The sequence below is a fragment of the Engystomops pustulosus genome, chromosome 4 (assembly GCF_040894005.1).
Source record: "Engystomops pustulosus chromosome 4, aEngPut4.maternal, whole genome shotgun sequence".
Taxonomy (NCBI): Eukaryota; Metazoa; Chordata; class Amphibia; order Anura; family Leptodactylidae; genus Engystomops; species Engystomops pustulosus.
The window spans coordinates 15,355,221-15,376,985 of NC_092414.1; the positions used below are offsets into that span (position 1 = coordinate 15,355,221).

Genomic DNA, 21,765 nt, shown 5'->3' on the forward strand with positions numbered 1-21,765 from the left:
GACTCCTATTATTCTAGCCAATCATCTGGAACTACTGTCTTTTACCTAAAACATGACTGAACATAACTTATTGGAAGCTCTGGGCCTATTTCCTGGACTTGAACCATAGACATATTTTCTGGATCTAGACATGGACCTTAGCCGTATATCCTAGACAGAACATCATTTACGAACCTGGAATCCTAATATTATAGACAACTGTCTGAAACTACTGTCTCTTAACATGACTAAACATGAATTTTTGCAACATATTCCTGGACCTTGACTTGGACACTGGCCATATTTTTTTTGATCTGGACTTGGATCTTGGACCGAACACTGTTCATTGAAACTGGGCTCCTTCCTGGACTCCTAGTATTATAGCCAACTGGGAAATATGCTATATCCTTATTGGGTCCTACAGTAAGCTGTGGGGGTTCTTGGGCTTAGTTTAGACCTTTGGTCTTGACGTCCTCAATCTAGTAATTACTGGTAGTCCTGATTATGGATCTTTGTTGCAAGAACCCGGGAGTTCCCCACTTCACAAAAATAAAAGAAGAAATTTAAAAAAATAATCAGGGAAGATTTTTAAACCTTGTTAGAACCAAGGATGAACGACCCCTTGAAGTAGGATTGCTAACTCTGAAGCCGTAATAGAAGATATTAGCATATGGAGGAGATGACTTTGAGAAGACATCTGATCCCAGAAGGTCATCCGTGAAGGGTCTTGCTGACTAGTACGGAAAGAACAAGCTATACATACCACATACGTCTTCCACGCCATGAGGTAGTATGGTAAACATATTTAGTCACTGTCTAATTGCTATACATAGCATTAGATGGAGGTGATGGTCGAATATCTGGATCCCTGGATGGAGTATATTAGACTTGTGAGGATATAGTCATGACTGAAATCAGGAGCAGCTGCTTCCTTTCACTCATATACATCCTGCATCCCCCCACGCTCCTGCCTGGAAGATCAGAGAGGGGAAAAAAACAATATTGTATAATATAACATAATAATAACATAAAAATATACTCAAAAACAGCAACAAACAAATGCCCCAGGACTGTGTTTATATCAAAAGTACCAATAAAAACCCTCAAAAACGACAACAAACAAATGCCCCTGGACCATGATTGGTCACCGTTCTTCCCACCAAAGGGAAACTTCATACAAAAAGTAGGAATTTCCCAATCCCAAATGCAGGAAATGTAGGCGCAGTAATATTATATATTTTCTATTAGTACCATACACTAACAAGATGGGGGTGTCCGTTGGGGGACATGTGTGGGAGTGGCATCCTGACTGCGTCGCCGAATACTTTTTGCTTCAGTATATTAAATAACTTTATTTAGGACCTGATGGAAACCTGGATCAGTTTGTTTATTAAAAAATATTTTATGTTTTTCTATTTTCAATTTATTTTCATTGTCTGATCACATCAAAAAATCACAGCATGCCCCGATTGAGGCACGGGGAGGAGTAGACGACTATGGAGGACTTCCTCCATCTCCCAAAACATTAAACATTGCATAGGTCACAAAACATGCCCCCACGACACCCTCCCCTAAAAATATGTATATAATGATCACTGAGTAACTCCTCCCCCTTTCGGAACATCTACCTTTGCCCAGGTTTCAGAACATGCCAACAAAACTCTTCCACAAAATCCAACATAGTTTTAAGGTTTCTATGGTCCACCGTAAACAGGGTCGACTCCAGGTTGCAGTAGGCCCCTAGGACCACCTTCTTTTGGGAAGGGTTTGATCAAACCACACCCCTTTTGGAGAAAGGCATGGACGAATTTGACAGGTTTTTCAAAGAAAATGTTGGAATAAGCTAAGCAATTCCATGAATTTTGGGGATGATATATTATGAACATCTAGTTCCATATACTCCATTTGATTGGAGCAGCCCTATAGGTAATTTTAATACAAAAATTCAAATAAAAATTCTGTTGTTTTTCTAGGCCTTTGGACAGTCCTTCACCGTCCACCGCAAAGTTGCCGAAGATGGCGAGACCCGTGAGGAGACTTTACTGCAGGAGTCCGCAACAAAGGAGGAGTATTATCTGGGCAGAATACTGGAAATGCAGACCGACCTGAGGCAGAGCAGGGCCATGATCACCAATGTTCAAGGGGAGAACGAGCGCCTTAATGTCATCGTCCAGGACTTAAAGGAGGTAAGAGTTACGCCTCTAAAAGGTATTTTTGGCTTCCTGCAATCAGCAGTAGGGGGAACTACATAGTTAATGCAAATAATAATCTGTATACAGTGGTCTCTATAGCTCCCCCTAGAGGTAGCTTCAAGTAACCAGACTTAAGACATTTGTGAAGTTTCTCAGCTCATGTTACTCTGATCTGTTAGGGTATGTGGATTTTATTGGGAGGACTCCCTTTCCATTAAGTTAGACAAGATATAAGAATATAGCCAGCCACCTTCCACCAGTATATAGCCAGCCCCCTGCCCCCAGTATATAGCCAGCCATCTCCCTGCAGGCTAGTATATAGCCATCCCATGTCCCTGGTATATAGCCAGCCAGCCACCTTCCCCAGTATATAGCCAGCCCCCTGATGCCAGTTTATAGCCACCTGCTCCCTGCCCCCAGTATATAGCCAGCCAGTCGCTTGCTCCCTAGTATATAGCCAGCCCATGATCCTGGTATATAGCCAGCCCCCGGCCAGTCCAAGCCCCCACTATATAGCCAGAGTATGTAGCCAGCCACCTGCCCCCAGTATATAGCCAGCCACCTGTCCCCAGTATATAGCCAGCCACTTTCCCCGAGTAAATAGCCAGCCCAAGTATATGGCCAGCAAGTTACCCCCAGTATATAACCAGCCACCTGCCCACAGTAAATAGCCAGCCCCAGTATATAGCCAGCCAACTGCCCCCAGTATATAGCCCACCACCTGTCCCCAGAATATAGCCAGCCACCTGCCCCCAGTAAATAGCCAGCCCCCGTATATAGCCAGCCACCTGCCCCAAGTTAATAACCAGCCACCTGCCCCCACTATATAGCCAGCCATCCACCAACAACAGAGCAACTAATATATTGTTATAATAGATTATATTGTCTACAATATTATCTCTGCTTTTAATTTCTTTTGATTCCCTTATCCTTCTCTAATGTCAGAGAAGACAAGGTGGACTCTAGTAAGGAATTCCTATCTATCCAAAAATATACAAAAAGATCCCAAAATGAAAAAAAAATGTGTATTTTTGTATCATAAAAATAAAAAATAAGGCATTTGAACCTCATCTAAAAAACAAACAAACCCCTGAATAGTTACTTGTGCAGAAAAATATGAAAAATATTCAATGAAAACCAAAAAACCAAAAAAAAAATGTTTTCAACCCTTTTAAGAGGACCTGTTGGCACTTCCACCACCCCTACCGTTCCCGAGCAATGAGCACTGTTAGTTTTGACATCTATTATGCTAATTAGGTGCTATAATGTCCAGTGGGCTGGAACATAGACCGCCTACCTGACAGTAAAGAGGTTAAGTTGTGGTGAAAATAACAGCACTGATTGTTCGGGAACGGTGAGGGCTAGAGAAAAATTTCCAACTGCGTTGGAATCAGTGGGTTGACAACAATTGATTGGTGTAAAAAGATGTAGTTGTCGAAGGTGGTTCGAGATCCCCTTTAAAGGGATTATTTAGGCTTTTAAAGTGAATAGTTTAGAGGTTGTGACTCTGGGACCGAGGGAATCGCCCTGGTGCTGGGTATGGATTATAAGTATCCACAGATAAGATAATCCGGAGTGTTGGCACCGGACCCCGACCTGACACTTGAAAAGTCATTTTGTTCTAATGCTTTGAGAATCAATACGGAGACTGTCTACAGCCATAAGTGAATTCAATAGAAGCCTAGATGGTATTGCCGCAAGGAAGAATCCATTAATCCATAATTTGATGGTCCAGAATTCTTAATAAGTAGGATATATACATTTCACAATACAATTTTACAGTAGACCCATTGAGGAACCCTTTTACCATTGAGGAACCCTTAAAGGGGTTGTCAAGTACAAAGTTCCAGATTGCTAGTTGTCTAAACGATTGGACCTCGGGAGTCCCTTTCGGAACTGGGTGATCTATGGGACCTGATGAATTTAAGCAATGGGTTGGATTATCTCTGTCAGTCCACATGATGGACCCCTGTTTTACTGACAAGTGAGAGGGACCCCCCACCAATCACAAACGTATCATCTATGTAAGGACCTTTAGAATGCCCTTTAGAATGGCAACCATAACATGCTATCCCGGAGTACCAACCAAAGCCTGAATCCAAAATACTAACCACAGCTGGAGCCCGAGCACCGAACAAAGCTTGAGCTTAGAGTACCAACCCAAAATGAAAGCCACATCTAGAGCAAAATGTACCAACCACAACAGGGGACCAGATTTCCAGGCACAGCTAAATCCCAAAGTATCAACCAAAACTGGAGAACACGGTACCAACAACGGCTGGAGTCCACAGTACCAACCTCAGTTGCAGTCCAGAGTACAAACCCCATCTGGTGTTCAGAGTACCAACCACAGCAATAGCCAAAAGTACCAGCCACAGCCGATATCAGAGAACTCACCATAGCTGGATCTTAGAATAGCAGCCAGTGCTGATGCCCAGAGGGCCAACCATAGCAGGAGCCCACAGTACCAACCATAGCAGGAGCTCACAGTACCAACCATAGCAGGAGCTCACAGTACCAACCATAGCAGGAGCTCACAGTACCAACTATAACAGGAGCCTACAGTACCAACCATAGCAGGAGCCTACAGTACCAACCATAGCAGGAGCCCACAGTACCGACCATAGCAGGAGCCCACAGTACCGACCATAACAGGAGCCCACAGTACCAACCATAGCAGGAGCCCACAGTACCGACCATAGCAGGAGCCCACAGTACCAACCATAGCAGGAGCCCACAGTACCGACCATAGCAGGAGCCCACAGTACCAACCATAGCAGGAGCCCACAGTGCCAACCATAGCAGGAGCCCACAGTACCAACCATAACAGGAGCCTACAGTACCAACCATAGCAGGAGCCCACAGTACCAACCATAGCAGGAGCCCACAGTACCGACCATAGCAGGAGCCCACAGTACCAACCATAGCAGGAGCCCACAGTGCCAACCATAGCAGGAGCCCACAGTACCAACCATAACAGGAGCCTACAGTACCAACCATAGCAGGAGCCCACAGTGCCAACCATAACAGGAGCCTACAGTACCAACCATAGTAAGAGCCCACAGTACCGACCATAGCAGGAGCCCACAGTACCGACCATAACAGGAGCCCACAGTACTAACCATAACAGGAGCCTACAGTACCAACCATAGTAAGAGCCCACAGTACCAACCATAGCAGGAGCCCACAGTACCAACCATAGGAGGAGCCCACAGTACCAACCATAGCAGGAGCCCACAGTACCAACCAAAGAAGGAGCCCACAGTACCAACCATAGCAGGAGCCCACAGTACTAACCATAGTAAGAGCCCACAGTACCAACCATAGCAGGAGCCCACAGTACTAACCATAGTAAGAGCCCACAGTACCAACCATAACAGGAGCCCACAGTACTAACCATAACAGGAGCCTACAGTACCAACCATAGCAGGAGCCCACAGTACCAACCATAGCAGGAGCCCACAGTACCAACCATAGCAGGAGCCCACAGTACTAACCATAGTAAGAGCCCACAGTACCAACCATAGCAGGAGCCCACAGTACTAACCATAGCAGGAGCCCACAGTACTAACCATAGTAAGAGCCCACAGTACCAACCATAGCAGGAGCCCACAGTACCAACTATAGAAGGAGCCCACAGTACCAACCATAGCAGGAGCCCACAGTACTAACCATAGTAAGAGCCCACAGTACCAACCATAACAGGAGCCTACAGTACCAACCATAGCAGGAGCCCACAGTACCAACCATAGCAGGAGCCCACAGTACCAACCATAGCAGGAGCCCACAGTACCAACCATAGCAGGAGCCCACAGTACTAACCATAGTAAGAGCCCACAGTACCAACCATAGCAGGAGCCCACAGTACTAACCATAGTAAGAGCCCACAGTACCAACCATAACAGGAGCCCACAGTACCAACCATAGAAGGAGCCCACAGTACCAACCATAGCAGGAGCCCACAGTACTAACCATAGTAAGAGCCCACAGTACCAACCATAACAGGAGCCCACAGTACTAACCATAACAGGAGCCCACAGTACTAACCATAGTAAGAGCCCACAGTACCAACCATAGCAGGAGCCCACAGTACTAACCATAGCAGGAGCCCACAGTACTAACCATAGTAAGAGCCCACAGTACCAACCATAGCTGGAGCTCACGCCATAGCCAGCCATGACTGCCAGGCTTTATCCGGCATTCAGCGCCTCCTCGGACCGCCCCCTCATGAATACACTGGACCGCTGTAAGCTCGGTCCGGCGTTCTGGACTATGGCAGTGCAATGTTGGAACCTGTATCAGAGGTTTCCGATAACGCCAGCAGGGTAACACCTTTACATCTGGGGCAGCGCTAGGAGCTGCTTACTTTACTTTTTTAGGGTGACAGGTCCTCTTTAAGCTTTACATTCATACACCTGGAAGACCCCTGTAATAACCAGAGCAGGGCTGCCCCTGATGATATGTGCTGTGGGCACAGGGCTGCCCCTGATGATATGTGCTGTGGGCACAGGGCTGCCCCTGATGATATGTGCTGTGGGCACAGGGCTGCCCCTGATGATATGTGCTGTGGGCACAGGGCTGCCCCTGATTATATGTGCTGTGGGCACAGGGCTGCCCCTGATGATATGTGCTGTGGGCACAGGGCTGCCCCTGATGATATGTGCTGTGGGCACAGGGCTGCCCCTGATGATATGTGCTGTGGGCACAGGGCTGCCCCTGATGATATGTGGTGTGGGCACGGGGCTGCCCCTGATGGTATGTGCTGTGGGCACAGGGCTTCCCCTGATGGTATGTGCTGTGGGCACAGGGCTGCGCCTGATGGTATGTGCTGTGGGCACAGGGCTGCCCCTGATGATATGTGCTATGGGCACAGGGCTGCCCCTGATGGTATGTGCCTAGGGCACAGGGCTGCCCCTGATGATATGTGCTGTGGGCACAGGGCTGCCCCTGATGGTATGTGCTGTGGGCACAGGGCTGCCCCTGATGGTATGTGCTGTGGGCACAGGGCTTCCCCTGATGGTATGTGCTGTGGGCACAGGGCTGCCCCTGATGGTATGTGCTGTGGGCACAGGGATGCCCCTGATGATATGTGCTGTGGGCACAGGGCTGCTCCTGATGATATGTGGTGTGGGCACAGGGCTGCCCCTGATGATATGTGCTGTGGGCACAGGGCTGCCCCTGATGATATGTGGTGTGGGCACAGGGCTGCCCCTGATGATATGTGGTGTGGGCACAGGGCGGCCCCTGATAATATGTGGTGTGGGCACGGGGCTGCCCCTGATGGTATGTGCTGTGGGCACAGGGCTTCCCCTGATGGTATGTGCTGTGGGCACAGGGCTGCCCCTGATGATATGTGCTGTGGGCACAGGGCTGCCCCTGATGGTATGTGCCTAGGGCACAGGGATGCCCCTGATGATATGTGGTGTGGGCACAGGGCTGCCCCTGATGATATGTGGTGTGGGCACAGGGCTGCCCCTGATGGTATGTGCCTAGGGCACAGGGCTGCCCCTGATGATATGTGGTGTGGGCACAGGGCTGCCCCTGATGGTATGTGCCTAGGGCACAGGGCTGCCCCTGATGATATGTGGTGTGGGCACAGGGCTGCCCCTGATGATATGTGGTGTGGGCACAGGGCTGCCCCTGATGGTATGTGCCTAGGGCACAGGGCTGCCCCTGATGATATGTGCTGTGGGCACAGGGCTGCCCCTGATGATATGTGGTGTGGGCACAGGGCTGCCCCTGATGATATGTGGTGTGGGCACAGGGCAGCCCCTGATGATATGTGGTGTGGGCACAGGGCAGCCCCTGATGATATGTGGTGTGGGCACAGGGCAGCCCCTGATGATATGTAGTGTGGGCACAGCGCTGCCCCTGATGATATGTGCTGTGGGCACAGGGCTGCCCCTGATGATATGTGCTGTGGGCACAGGGCTGCCCCTGATGATATATGCTGTGGGCACAGGGCTGCCCCTGATGATATGTGGTGTGGCAGGGCAGTGGCAGGCTGAGGGCAGAGAGTCACTGGCCGGTCAGACAGAGTATAAACCTTTCTTTGTGATGGTCAAATCCAGAGTTAAGCTTCACTGGGGTCGGCGATTGTGGCGTTGTGTACATGCGGCCCCCGAGGCCGAGCCCTGACCAGCGCCCCTCACCTGTCCCCATACAGATATTCTGCTTACACCGGGGTCACATCTACATATACAGACATGAGATAGATAGATATGAGATAGATATGAGATAGATAGATATGAGATAGATATGAGATAGATAGATATGAGATAGATAGATATGAGATAGATAGATATGAGATAGATAGATAGATAGATAGATAGATAGATAGATAGATAGATAGATAGATATGAGATAGATAGATAGGAGATAGATAAGAGATAGATAGATAGATAGATAGATAGATAGATAGATAGATATGAGATAGATATGAGATAGATAGATAGATATGAGATAGATATGAGATAGATAGATATGAGATAGATATGAGATAGATAGATATGAGATAGATAGATATGAGATAGATAGATAGATAGATAGATAGATATGAGATAGATAGATAGGAGATAGATAAGAGATAGATAGATAGATAGATAGATAGATAGATAGATATGAGATAGATATGAGATAGATAGATAGATATGAGATAGATAGATATGAGATAGATAGATAGATAGATAGATAGATAGGAGATAGATAGATAGATAGATAGATAGATAGATAGATATGAGATAGATATGAGATAGATAGATAGATATGAGATAGATAGATATGAGATAGATAGATAGATATGAGATAGATAGATATGAGATAGATAGATAGATATGAGATAGATAGATAGATATGAGATAGATAGATAGGAGATAGATAGATAGATATGAGATAGATAGATAGATATGAGATAGATAGATATGAGATAGATAGATAGATAGATAGATAGATAGATAGATAGGAGATAGATAGATAGATAGATAGATAGATATGAGATAGATAGATAGGAGATAGATAGATAGATAGATAGATAGATAGGAGATAGATAGATAGATAGATAGATAGATAGATAGATAGATAGATAGATAGATATGAGATAGATAGATAGATAGATAGATATGAGATAGATAGATATGAGATAGATAGATAGATATGAGATAGATAGATAGATATGAGATAGATAGATAGATATGAGATAGATAGATAGATAGATAGATAGATAGATAGATAGATAGATATGAGATAGATAGATATGAGATAGATAGATAGATAGATAGATAGATAGATAGATAGATAGATAGGAGTTAGATAGATAGATAGATAGATAGATATGAGATAGATATGAGATAGATAGATAGATATGAGATAGATAGATATGAGATAGATAGATAGATATGAGATAGATAGATATGAGATAGATAGATAGATATGAGATAGATCGATAGATATGAGATAGATAGATAGATATGAGATAGATAGATAGGAGATAGATAGATAGATAGATAGATATGAGATAGATAGATATGAGATAGATAGATAGATAGATATGAGATAGATAGATAGATAGATAGATAGATAGATAGATAGATAGATAGATATGAGATAGATAGATAGATAGATAGATAGGAGATAGATAGATAGATAGATAGATAGATATGAGATAGATAGATAGGAGATAGATAGATATGAGATAGATAGATAGATAGATATGAGATAGATAGATAGATAGATAGATAGGAGATAGATAGATAGATAGATAGATAGATAGATAGATAGATAGATATGAGATAGATAGATAGATAGATAGATAGATAGATATGAGATAGATAGATAGATAGATAGATAGATAGATAGATATGAGATAGATAGATAGATAGATAGATAGATATGAGATAGATGGTGGAACATTCTGTAGTCTCTCCTCCTGATACACTTAGGACACTTCCCCTCCCGGGATATTCGCACGTTCCTGTGGGTATAGAGGAGGCCAAGTGTATCTGGCGCTTTTTAGCAATTAACAAAAAAAAAAGTGATGCATTTCTGCATGGCGTGAATTTTAATGAGAGGTTTTTCTTAACGGGAAAGAAAGAAGGATGACAGGACTCCATGGCTGCTGCTGCCACATAAATAAAACAGTATAGATATTTGGGGCAGGAAGGGGTTTTCCAGCTAAATATATTAATGACCTATCCCTAAGATTGTCATTAATATCAGTTGTTGTTTTATGCGTAGGGGGACAGCACCCTTCTGTTTTAAGTGGCCAAGTTGAGTAATTACAGTTCAGTTGCCATTCAAGTTAAAAGGAACTGATGAATAGACGTTATGTTGTCCTATGTGTCGCCACACAGGTGGGGTCAGCGTGGTGATATTGGGGGGCGATGCCTCAGTATCCGCAGTGTGAAGGAGGGAGGACAGGAGGAGGTGCGGAGGAGTCTCCTCAGACTTGTAGAATTATACACGACCCAGGACAGAATTAGGGCAAAATGATGGATTCCCTGGCTTGTAGCATTAGGTATTTATTAGGACTGTGCGGTGCAGTGATTTACACAGGAAATATACTGTACTGTGACATCACTGTGTGTATTATCCCTGTACTGTGACATCACTGTGTGTATTATCTCTGTACTGGGACATCACTGTGTGTATTATCCCTGTACTGTGACATCACTGTGTGTATTATCTCTGTACTGTGACATCACTGTGTGTATTATCCCTGTACTGTGACATCACTGTGTGTATTATCTCTGTACTGTGACATCACTGTGTGTGTTATCTCTGTACTGTGACATCACTGTGTGTATTATCCCTGTACTGTGACATCACTGTGTGTATTATCCATGTACTGTGACATCACTGTGTGTATTATCCCCTGTACTGTGACATCACTGTGTGTATTATCCCTGTACTGTGACATCATTGTGTGTATTATCTCTGTACTGTGACATCACTGTGTGTATTATCTCTGTACTGTGACATCACTGTGTGTATTATCCCTGTACTGTGACATCACTGTGTGTATTATCCCTGTACTGTGACATCACTGTGTGTATTATCTCTGTACTGTGACATCACTGTGTGTATTATCTCTGTACTGTGACATCACTGTGTGTATTATCCCTGTACTGTGACATCACTGTGTGTATTATACCTGTACTGTGACATCACTGTGTGTATTATCCCTGTAGTGTGACATCACTGTGTGTATTATCCCTGTACTGTGACATCACTGTGTGTATTATCCTGTACTGTGACATCACTGTGTATTATCCCTGTAGTGTGACATCACTGTGTGTATTATACCTGTACTGTGACATCACTGTGTGTATTATCTCTGTACTGTGACATCACTGTGTGTATTATCCCTGTATTGTGACATCACTGTGTGTATTATCCCTGTACTGTGACATCACTGTGTATATTATCCCTGTACTGTGACATCACTGTGTGTATTATATTGTACTGTGACATCACTGTGTGTATTATCCCTGTACTGTGACATCACTGTGTGTATTATCCATGTACTGTGACATCACTGTGTGTATTATCCCCTGTACTGTGACATCACTGTGTGTATTATCCCTGTACTGTGACATCACTGTGTGTATTATCCTGTACTGTGACATCACTGTGTATTATCCCTGTAGTGTGACATCACTGTGTGTATTATACCTGTACTGTGACATCACTGTGTGTATTATCTCTGTAGTGTGACATCACTGTGTGTATTATCCCTGTACTGTGACATCACTGTGTGTATTATCCCTGTACTGTGACATCACTGTGTGTATTATCCCTGTACTGTGACATCACTGTGTGTATTATCTCTGTACTGTGACATCACTGTGTGTATTATACCTGTACTGTGACATCACTGTGTGTATTATCCCTGTACTGTGACATCACTGTGTGTATTATCCTGTACTGTGACATCACTGTGTATTATCCCTGTAGTGTGACATCACTGTGTGTATTATCCCTGTACTGTGACATCACTGTGTGTATTATCCCCTGTACTGTGACATCACTGTGTGTGTTATCCCTGTACTGTGACATCACTGTGTGTATTATCCCTGTACTGTGACATCACTGTGTGTATTATCTCTGTACTGTGACATCACTGTGTGTATTATCCCTGTACTGTGACATCACTGTGTGTATTATCCTGTACTGTGACATCACTGTGTATTATCCCTGTAGTGTGACATCACTGTGTGTATTATCCCTGTACTGTGACATCACTGTGTGTATTATCCCTGTACTGTGACATCACTGTGTGTATTATCCCCTGTACTGTGACATCACTGTGTGTGTTATCCCTGTACTGTGACATCACTGTGTATTACCTCTGTACTGTGACATCACTGTGTGTATTATCTCTGTACTGTGACATCATTGTGTGTATTATCCCTGTACTGTGACATCACTGTGTGTATTATCCCTGTACTGTGACATCACTGTGTGTATAATATTGTACTGTGACATCACTGTGTGTATTATCCCTGTACTGTGACATCACTGTGTGTATTATCCCTGTACTGTGACATCACTGTGTGTATTATCCCTGTACTGTGACATTACTGTGTGTGTTATCTCTGTACTGTGACATCACTGTGTGTATTATCCCTGTACTGTGACATCACTGTGTGTATTATCCATGTACTGTGACATCACTGTGTGTATTATCCCCTGTATTGTGACATCACTGTGTGTATTATCCCTGTACTGTGACATCACTGCGTGTATTATCTCTGTAATCACTGTGTGTATGAGGACACCCAAGGCTAATGACACAGGATACATTGTAGCAAACCCTCAGCTGTGACAATTATTAAGTCTGGAAGCCAATATTTACTACGATGGATATGATGTATTGTACTATCATGGGGGATATTCTGCTTGTGTAGCAGGACTCTGGCTCCCCCTCTTGTACATTTATAGGTATTACAGCTCAGCTCTCACATTCCCTCATGTAAAAGATATTCCCTTTCTTACACTATTTCCAAATTAATGAGAACTCCTGACACCAATTATCCTCGGCTGCTTTCATGTATTGAAGCCAAAATATGGAGACAATAATGGCCCCGGCCTACAAGGTCCTCACATCAGGGACCAGAAAAGTTAGGAATTTCAGCCTGGGAATTTTAGTAAATCCTGGGAGATAGAAGTTTTACTACAGTAACAGTTGTGGCGTCTCCCCCGCTGCCGAGGAGCTTCTTGGCATCATCCCATATCACATCCCTACTGTATAGATGGGCAGAGGGAGCGAGTGATGACTGGCACATGCAACACAGACTGGTAATATGGAGGGACTTATCACCCAGCTTTCCTGAGATTCTGATCATCCTCAAAAATCCAATATTCCAGACATCAATATAGACCTCACAGTGATCCCAGCAAGACCTTAATATGTCCCAACATCAGGGTCAGGGTTTTTTTCTTATCAGTTTTTATAGTTTACATTAACCCCAGTAGCAACCTTCATCATACCCCAGTATTAGTGTCCGTCCCAATACCTCAGCACCAGTATCAGACATCCCCGTACCTCAGCACCTGTATCAGACGTCCCCATACTCCAGCGCCAGTATCAGACGTCCCCATACCCCAGCACCAGTATCAGACGTCCCCATACCCCAGCACCAGTATCAGACGTCCCCATACCCCAGCACCAGTATCAGACGTCCCCATACCCCAGCACCAGTATCAGACGTCCCCATACCCCAGCACCAGTATCAGACGTCCCCATACCCCAGTACCAGTATCAGACTTCCCCATACCTCAGCACCAGTATCAGACGTCCCCATACCCCAGCACCAGTATCAGACGTTCCCAAATCCCAGCACTAGTATCAGACGTTCCCATATCCCAGCACCAGTATCAGACGTCCCCATACCTCAGCACCAGTATCAGATGTTCCCATACCCCAGCACCAGTAGCAGACGTCCCTTTACCTCAGCACCAGTATCAGACATCCCCATACCCCAGCACCAGTATCAGACGTCCCCATACCTCAGCACCAGTATCAGATGTTCCCATACCCCAGCACCAGTAGCAGACGTCCCTTTACCTCAGCACCAGTATCAGACATCCCCATACCCCAGCACCAGTATCAGACGTCCGCATACCCCAGCACCAGTATCAGATGTTCCCATACCCCAGCACCAGTAGCAGACGTCCCTTTACCTCAGCACCAGTATCAGACATCCCCATACCCCAGCACCAGTATCAGACGTCCGCATACCCCAGCACCAGTATCAGACGTCCTGATACCCCAGCACCAGTATCAGACATCCCCATACCCCAGCACCAGTATCAGACATCCCCATACCCCAGCACCAGTATCAGACGACCTCATACCCCAGCACCAGTATCAGACATCCCCATACCCCAGCACCAGTATCAGATGTCCGCATACCCCAGCACCAGTATCAGACGTCCGCATACCCCAGCACCAGTATCAGACGACCTCATACCCCAGCACCAGTATCAGACGTACTTGTACCTGAGCACCAGTATCAGGCATCCCCATAACCCAGCACCAGTATCAGACATCCCCATAACCCAGCACCAGTATCTCAGATGTCCCCATACCCCAGATCCAGTATCAGACGTCCCCATACCCCAGAACTAGTATCACATGTCCCCATACCTCAGCACCAGTATCAGACATCCCCATACCTCAGCACCAGTATCAGACATCCCCATACCCCAGAACTAGTATCAGACGTCCCCATACCCCAGAACTAGTATCACATGTTCCCATACCTCAGCACCAGTATCAGACATCCCCATACCCCAGCACCAGTATCAGACGTCCTCATACCTCAGCACCAGTATCAGACGTCCCCATACCGCAGCACCAGTATCAGACGTCCCCACACCCCAGCACCAGTATAAGACGCCCCATACACCAGCACCAGTATCAGACGTCCCCATACCCCAGCACCAGTATCAGACGTCCCCATACCCCAGAACTAGTATCAGACGTCCCCATACCCCAGAACTAGTATCACATGTTCCCATACCTCAGCACCAGTATCAGACATCCCCATACCCCAGCACCAGTATCAGACGTCCTCATACCCCAGCACCAGTATCAGACGTCCCCATACCGCAGCACCAGTATCAGACGTCCCCACACCCCAGCACCAGTATAAGACGCCCCATAACCCAGCAACAGTATCAGGCGTCCCCACACCTCATTATCAGTAACAGACTTCCCCATACCCAACATTCCCAAATTTCCTCAGATGATAGAATAAATACCTGACTTCATCAGACCCTTTTTCTATTCTTAGACCTTAGCACAACCCCGCACCAATCCCAGACCTCTCCTTGTCTATGGGCTTGGGTAGATTGTCCACAAAGAACAATGTCACCAAAAATTTCTAGCATCTTCATACCCAACCTGCCCTGGCATATACTCTACTATAATACTTTCAATGTTTTCTCCTGTAGACAAATGAAATTTTGGAGCTGCAGAGGATAAGGATGAAGGAAGAGATCAGAGAGTACAAGTTTCGGGAGGCCAGACTCCTCCAGGATTACACCGAGCTGGAGGAGGAGAACATCACCTTACAGAAATTAGTGTCCACCTTGAAGCAAAACCAAGTAAGTAATCATCAGCCGACAAAACACCATCTATGTATACTGATAGTACAGAACGTTCTCCTAATATACTATGGGTGTGATGCAGTATGGAGCACTAGGGGCGGGGCTGTGTGGCTAGTAGCAGCAATATTGGTTTATATTTCAGGGGGGCGTGTCCTCACACTGCTGTGCTCTTAGTTCTCTGCATTGAACTGCTCCTCAACCTTTATCCTCTGCTTTGAGTAAAAGTTGTAACATATCAAGAGCACAGACTCTCTCCTCTTTTTTGGGTTCCTTTTGGAGTATTCAACCTGAGGCCCACTACTGTTTTTACTCAGAGTATTAGAGAACTTAAAGCACAGCAGTGTAAGGACACCCCCCTGTGCACCCCCGGCGAAGCTACAAACCTTGAATATAAATCCATATTTCACAGTTCTGCTGCTACTAACAACATACACAGAGGTCTAATTACACATTTCTAGAGTGACAATGCTCAATACTGTCTGCATGGTCATGTCCACACAAAGATTTCCTATAGGGCATGGTTAAATTTGCTGAAAACAAAAAATCTTGATGGAGCTTGGTGGAGGCCTTCAATAGACCCTGGACTATCTACCATTTAAAAGGAATGAGCTCTGGGGAGTGTCCTAACACTGCTGTCCTTTTAGCTTTGACCAGTGTCTTGCTCAAGGCTCTGAGTGAAAGCTGTAGACCAAATATTTGAAATGAGAAGTGAGGAGCCATCATAAGGAATCATAGATGCCTGTGAAGGTCAGACAGGTCAATTTGTAATTTTGGAGATTATAACTTCTTCAGAAAAGATACATTTTTTCGTTCCAATTTTTTATGGAGCTTTGCTCCTGAGAATGATGAATCATCCAAGGTCAACCTTTTCGAGATTCCTTGCTTGGCACATGTGGACTGATTTGACAGCTGGATGCCCTTTATAACACACAAGAGTTTAATTAGTAGAAATATCAAATTTCACTCAAAAACTAAGTATCTGTGCCCCCAGAGGAGGACTCCATCCTCAGGAGATATCAATGACTTACCCAATTATCTCCTGTAAATGCATGAGAGCAAAAAAAAAAGTCTGAGGGCAGGTAAGCAGAAGAATCTCGAAGAATAGATGGGGGAACATCGGGAGGGAAATTCTCGAGGGATGAAACAAGTTCTAGGAGTAATTGTTGGTGAGGTCATGGTCTCCACAGCCGACCTTGTAGGATCTTCTTTGTACAGAACAAATGGCTCATTAGGTAAATTACTCTGGTTGTATGGAGAACGTCAATTATTTCCCCTCAACGTCATCTGAGGTGGAAAATCTATGTTTGGTTTCCAAAGTAAAGAGTATAATAGGTTCTTCTAAGTGTTTTCTAATTTGTTGGTCTCCTTAGTGGAGACATCATGCAACATACATGTGTTACCATCATGATCTACGGAACCCAAGCAACCAAATGTTGACCAACCCTCAAATTTCAGTAGGACTAGTCCAAAATCAAATCTCAAGTGGGTGTCCTGAATTTTTCCTAGTTGCAGATGAAAGGAGGAATGAAAACTAAGGTTTCATTCACGAAGGCATCCACCATAAGTATCTGGTGGTGACCTTCTTCTTTTGTCTGTCGGAATGAATAGCGGTCAGCCAATAGACCCTTGTAGGGTCTTTCTTCGTGACTCATTACGTAAATGTCTCAGGTCATGTAGGGAACATCTATTATTCCTCCTAAAATGTTCGTAAGTGGGAATTCAATGTTTAATACTCAACGTAAAAGTTTTGCCAAATTTGTTGGGTTCCATGGTGGAGACATAGAGCAACCAATATTGGATATTATCAAGAGTCCAGTCCACCAGTAAATGTTGACCAACTCTCTAATTTTGGTGAGACCAGCCCAACAAATCATAATTGGGTGTCCCGAATTCCCCTTAGATGATGATGAAAGTAGGATCGTAAAGTGAGATTTTTCCATCGACCCCCGATTATTTCATTGACAAAGGTGAAAGGCAACCTGGTGGTGATCATCTTCTTCCTGTTATTGAACGAGAACAATGAACCTATGTAGGATCTTCTTTGTTTAGAACAAATTAGATAAATGACCCTGGTTCAACAATTTCTTATTGAAATCATTGGAGGTGGAAAGTCCATGTTCATTACTCAATTAAAAGGGTCATATAGGTTCTTTAAGCGTTTACTAATTTGTTGGTGTCCACGGTGGAGACCTACATTTGTTCTTATCACAACCTACAGAATCCAACCACCAAATGTTGTCGACTCTCTAATTTTGGTGGAACGAGCCCAATATCTCACTTTGGTGTCCAAAATTCCCCCTAGATGCAGTTAAGAATAGAATTTTACCGATCCCGATTCTTTCATTCATAAAGGCAGAAGGTAACCTCCATCGGTGTCTGGTGGTGACCCGCTTGGCTTTATTTTCTTGCGTCGAAGCAAGTCGAGACAGAGTCTATACAAAGATACAGAGTTGTCTGAAGAGCAAGCCTTAGCCTTCACATGATATACACTTACGTCCTTGTGGTCTGGAATATGCAGAGTTTTTCACTTATTCATATCGAAACAGGAACTTCAACCTTACGTACATCGCAACACAAGGCCATCTGCTAGTGTGGTTTTGATGTATAGTGCTGAGCAAGAAAAGTATAAATTATAGAACCATCTTCTTGCACATGGATTTAAATTCTCTATCTGTGCTTGGTTGTGTCCTTACACTGCTGTGCTCTTTGTTCTCTGCATTAAATTACTCTACTTAGTGCCTCTCCGCTCCACCTTGGGTGATCACTGTTTTACCCAACCATGAACCTGCTACAGCTGTTACTCAGAGCAAAAGAGGTGGGGCTGTAGAGCAGCTCACTACAAATAACAAATAGAACAGGAGTGTGAGGACACGCCCACATTGCATTTAAAGCAGCTGCGATCCTGGAATATAGATACAATTTTCACAGCCCTGTTGCTACTAACAACATATACAAAGGTTTTAGGAATACTCTAAGGAGCCTAATGCTCTAACTAATCTCTTTCAGTTTCCCGCCAAAATATTCTGTCATGAGGGCAGCCATTTTGTGATATGTCATGTGACTTTTTGGTCTACCTTTTTTCTACCAATTTAGGTGGAGTATGAAGGCCTGAAACACGAGATAAAGCGATTCGAGGAGGAGACGGTACTGCTGAATAGCCAACTGGAAGACGCCATCCGATTGAAGGAGATCGCCGAACATCAGCTGGAAGAAGCCTTGGACACCCTAAAAAATGAGAGGGAACAGAAAAATAATCTCCGAAAAGAATTGTCCCAATACATCAACATCAATGACAGCATGTACAATAACCACATCAACATTGCGGTGGACGGGCTGAAATTCACAGAGGACGGGGAGTCCAACAACGAGGACAAAATGAACGGTCACATCCATCCGCCTATTGTCAAACTGAATGGGGACTACCGGACCGTTCCTGCAGTTCGGAAGGGGGAGTCGCTGCATCCCGTCTCCGATCTTTTCAGCGAGCTGAATATTTCGGAAATGCAAAAACTCAAGCAGCAGCTTATTCAGGTAAGTTCATGGGTCAACATGAAGTACACTTGTCCACTGTGGTCAAACCCCAAAAATTTACAGTTCAGCATTCAGGTTGCGCCTTCTGAGCGCGACAAATTTCTGGTTCGGGTGTGAACAGCCAATCTCCAAAATTGACAACTGACCATTGCTAGTCAGGCAACCGAACCCGACCATGGGGTCTTGGTCAACAATCTTCATGGAAAATGGAGCTCTATCCACTTCTATCGGTACTGGCCACCCTGGAAGTCCCATAGATCTGAATGAAGAGCGGGCTGAGCATGCGCAATCCAATCACATGCTACACGAAATGTTGTATTCTCCTATTTAGTATATATGATATACCCTCAAGATATGTCCTATCCAGACCACTGGATCCAACCACTGGGACCTACATCTATCTCGAATATGGTGGTCCGCTTACCACTACTGTGTCGAGTGGAGCGTTTCCAGCGCATTCCCGGCCACTCTCCATTTAAGTTTATGGGAAAAATGAATGCACGCATAGACCTGGTGGATAATGGCTGCGCATGCATATCAAACTATCTGTTCAGCCCAGCTGTGGTCAACGCTACCCAATTCTCAGGATAAGTTTGGATCCCAGAGTTGGAACCAGCATCTATCATGTTTTTTAGGCATATCATGTGGATACATGTTTGACTAGGGAAAGGTTGAGGGGTGGGGCTTAACTTATAGGGTGGGGTTTATTAATCTATGTTTTTTTAATAGGGTGGGGGGGCTCCTGTTACAGCCAGTTATCTTATAGCTATATCCTATCGAGACAGAGGGGTGAAGAAATCGATGTATTATAGCTATGTGACTACGACTACGAGCCCCAATACGTATGCTCAGTCTGAGCTGGACGGATATCAAAAAACTGTAGGGTCTGTAGGGTTGTGTGTATAAAACATAGCACTGCAGATATTTATTAATACACAGGCAATCACAATTTTTGGCTGAAAAAGGAAGGGGTTAAAGCTTGTGCGCTCGATACTTCACCGTTGACATTATTGATTTTGGGCTGGGGATAATGGACTACGGTTACTATAAATAAGACTCAATCCCCCCAGGGGGCTACACTGCAGATATACAGTATGCAGGGACATACCTTGGCCTCATATAACCTGACGAAAAAGAAAATACTTACTTTAATTATAAGAAAGCACATCATGTAAAAAAATCTAAAAAATGTCTTACCGTTTTGTGTATACAGCCCCTATGCACAATTATGTATATCAGTGGTAACAGACTACAACCAAACATTTATCCACTCACTTCCTCTATTATGAAATAGTATAGCATAAGAGGAGGATCGGGTAACCACACTGACACATAGCTCCGCATGGGAGCTGTATACACAATACGAGTAGCATCCTTAACCAGATCAGTCACTTTCATTTTTCGAAATCATATATAAATAATAAATGAAGGCAGAAGACTGAATAGGGACAGAGAATAGGATCCGTCCACAGCAGCTGGGTTATGAAAATTAACAGTAAATCGAATTCAGTGTAAAATAAGTGAAAAAAGCACAAATAGTCTAAAGATGCTGAAATGCCTAAGATTTTACTACAAAGGGATAGGTTCATGTTAACCCACGAGATTTACGATCTTCAAGTATCCCTACTGGACTCCGAAATGAAACGTCAGCAGCCATTATCCTCTCGTAGAAGCACAAGACTCAGCAGAATTATCCTGCGGCTGCAAAAGCTGAATCAGAATAGTGCATGTACCTGAGTTACATACATGACATTACTCATCCTGCATTATACTCTAGAGCTGCACTCACTATTCTGCTGCTGGTGCAGTCACTGTGTACATACATGACATTACTTATCCTGTACTGATCCTGAGTTACATCCTGTATTATACCCCAGAGCTGCACTCACTATTCTGCTGCTGGTGCAGTCACTGTGTACATACATGACATTACTTATCCTGTACTGATCCTGAGTTACATCCTGTATTATACCCCAGAGCTGCACTTACTATTCTGCTGCTGGTGCAGTCACTGTGTACATACATGACATTACTTATCCTGTACTGATCCTGAGTTACATCCTGTATTATACCCCAGAGCTGCACTCACTATCCTGCTGCTGGTGCAGTCACTGTGCACATACATGACATTACTTATCCTGTACTGATCCTGAGTTACATCCTGTATTATCCCCAGAGCTGCACTCACTATTCTGCTGCTGGTGCAGTCACTGTGTACATACATGACATTACTTATCCTGTACTGATCCTGAGTTACATCCTGTATTATACTCCAGAGCTGCACTCACTATTCTGCTGCTGGTGCAGTCACTGTGTACATACATGACATTACTTATCCTGTACTGATCCTGTGTTACATCCTGTATTATACTCCAGAGCTGCACTCACTATTCTGCTGCTGGTGCAGTCACTGTGTACATACATGACATTACTTCTCCTGTACTGATCCTGA

The 21,765-nt window shown here is 44.5% G+C and overlaps 1 protein-coding gene across 12 annotated transcripts in view; it reads left to right on the plus strand.

Moving 5' to 3' along the window:
* BICD1 (BICD cargo adaptor 1) overlaps positions 1-21,765 on the plus strand; it is a 103,388-nt gene that overhangs the window by 52,113 nt on the left and 29,510 nt on the right. For all 12 annotated transcript variants that reach the window (XM_072145281.1, XM_072145282.1, XM_072145283.1 and 9 more), the window contains exons 2-4: positions 1,953-2,165; positions 15,627-15,779; positions 18,876-19,313. In XM_072145281.1, coding sequence (XP_072001382.1) covers positions 1,953-2,165; positions 15,627-15,779; positions 18,876-19,313 — 804 coding nt within the window. The remainder of the gene's footprint in view (positions 1-1,952; positions 2,166-15,626; positions 15,780-18,875; positions 19,314-21,765) is intronic.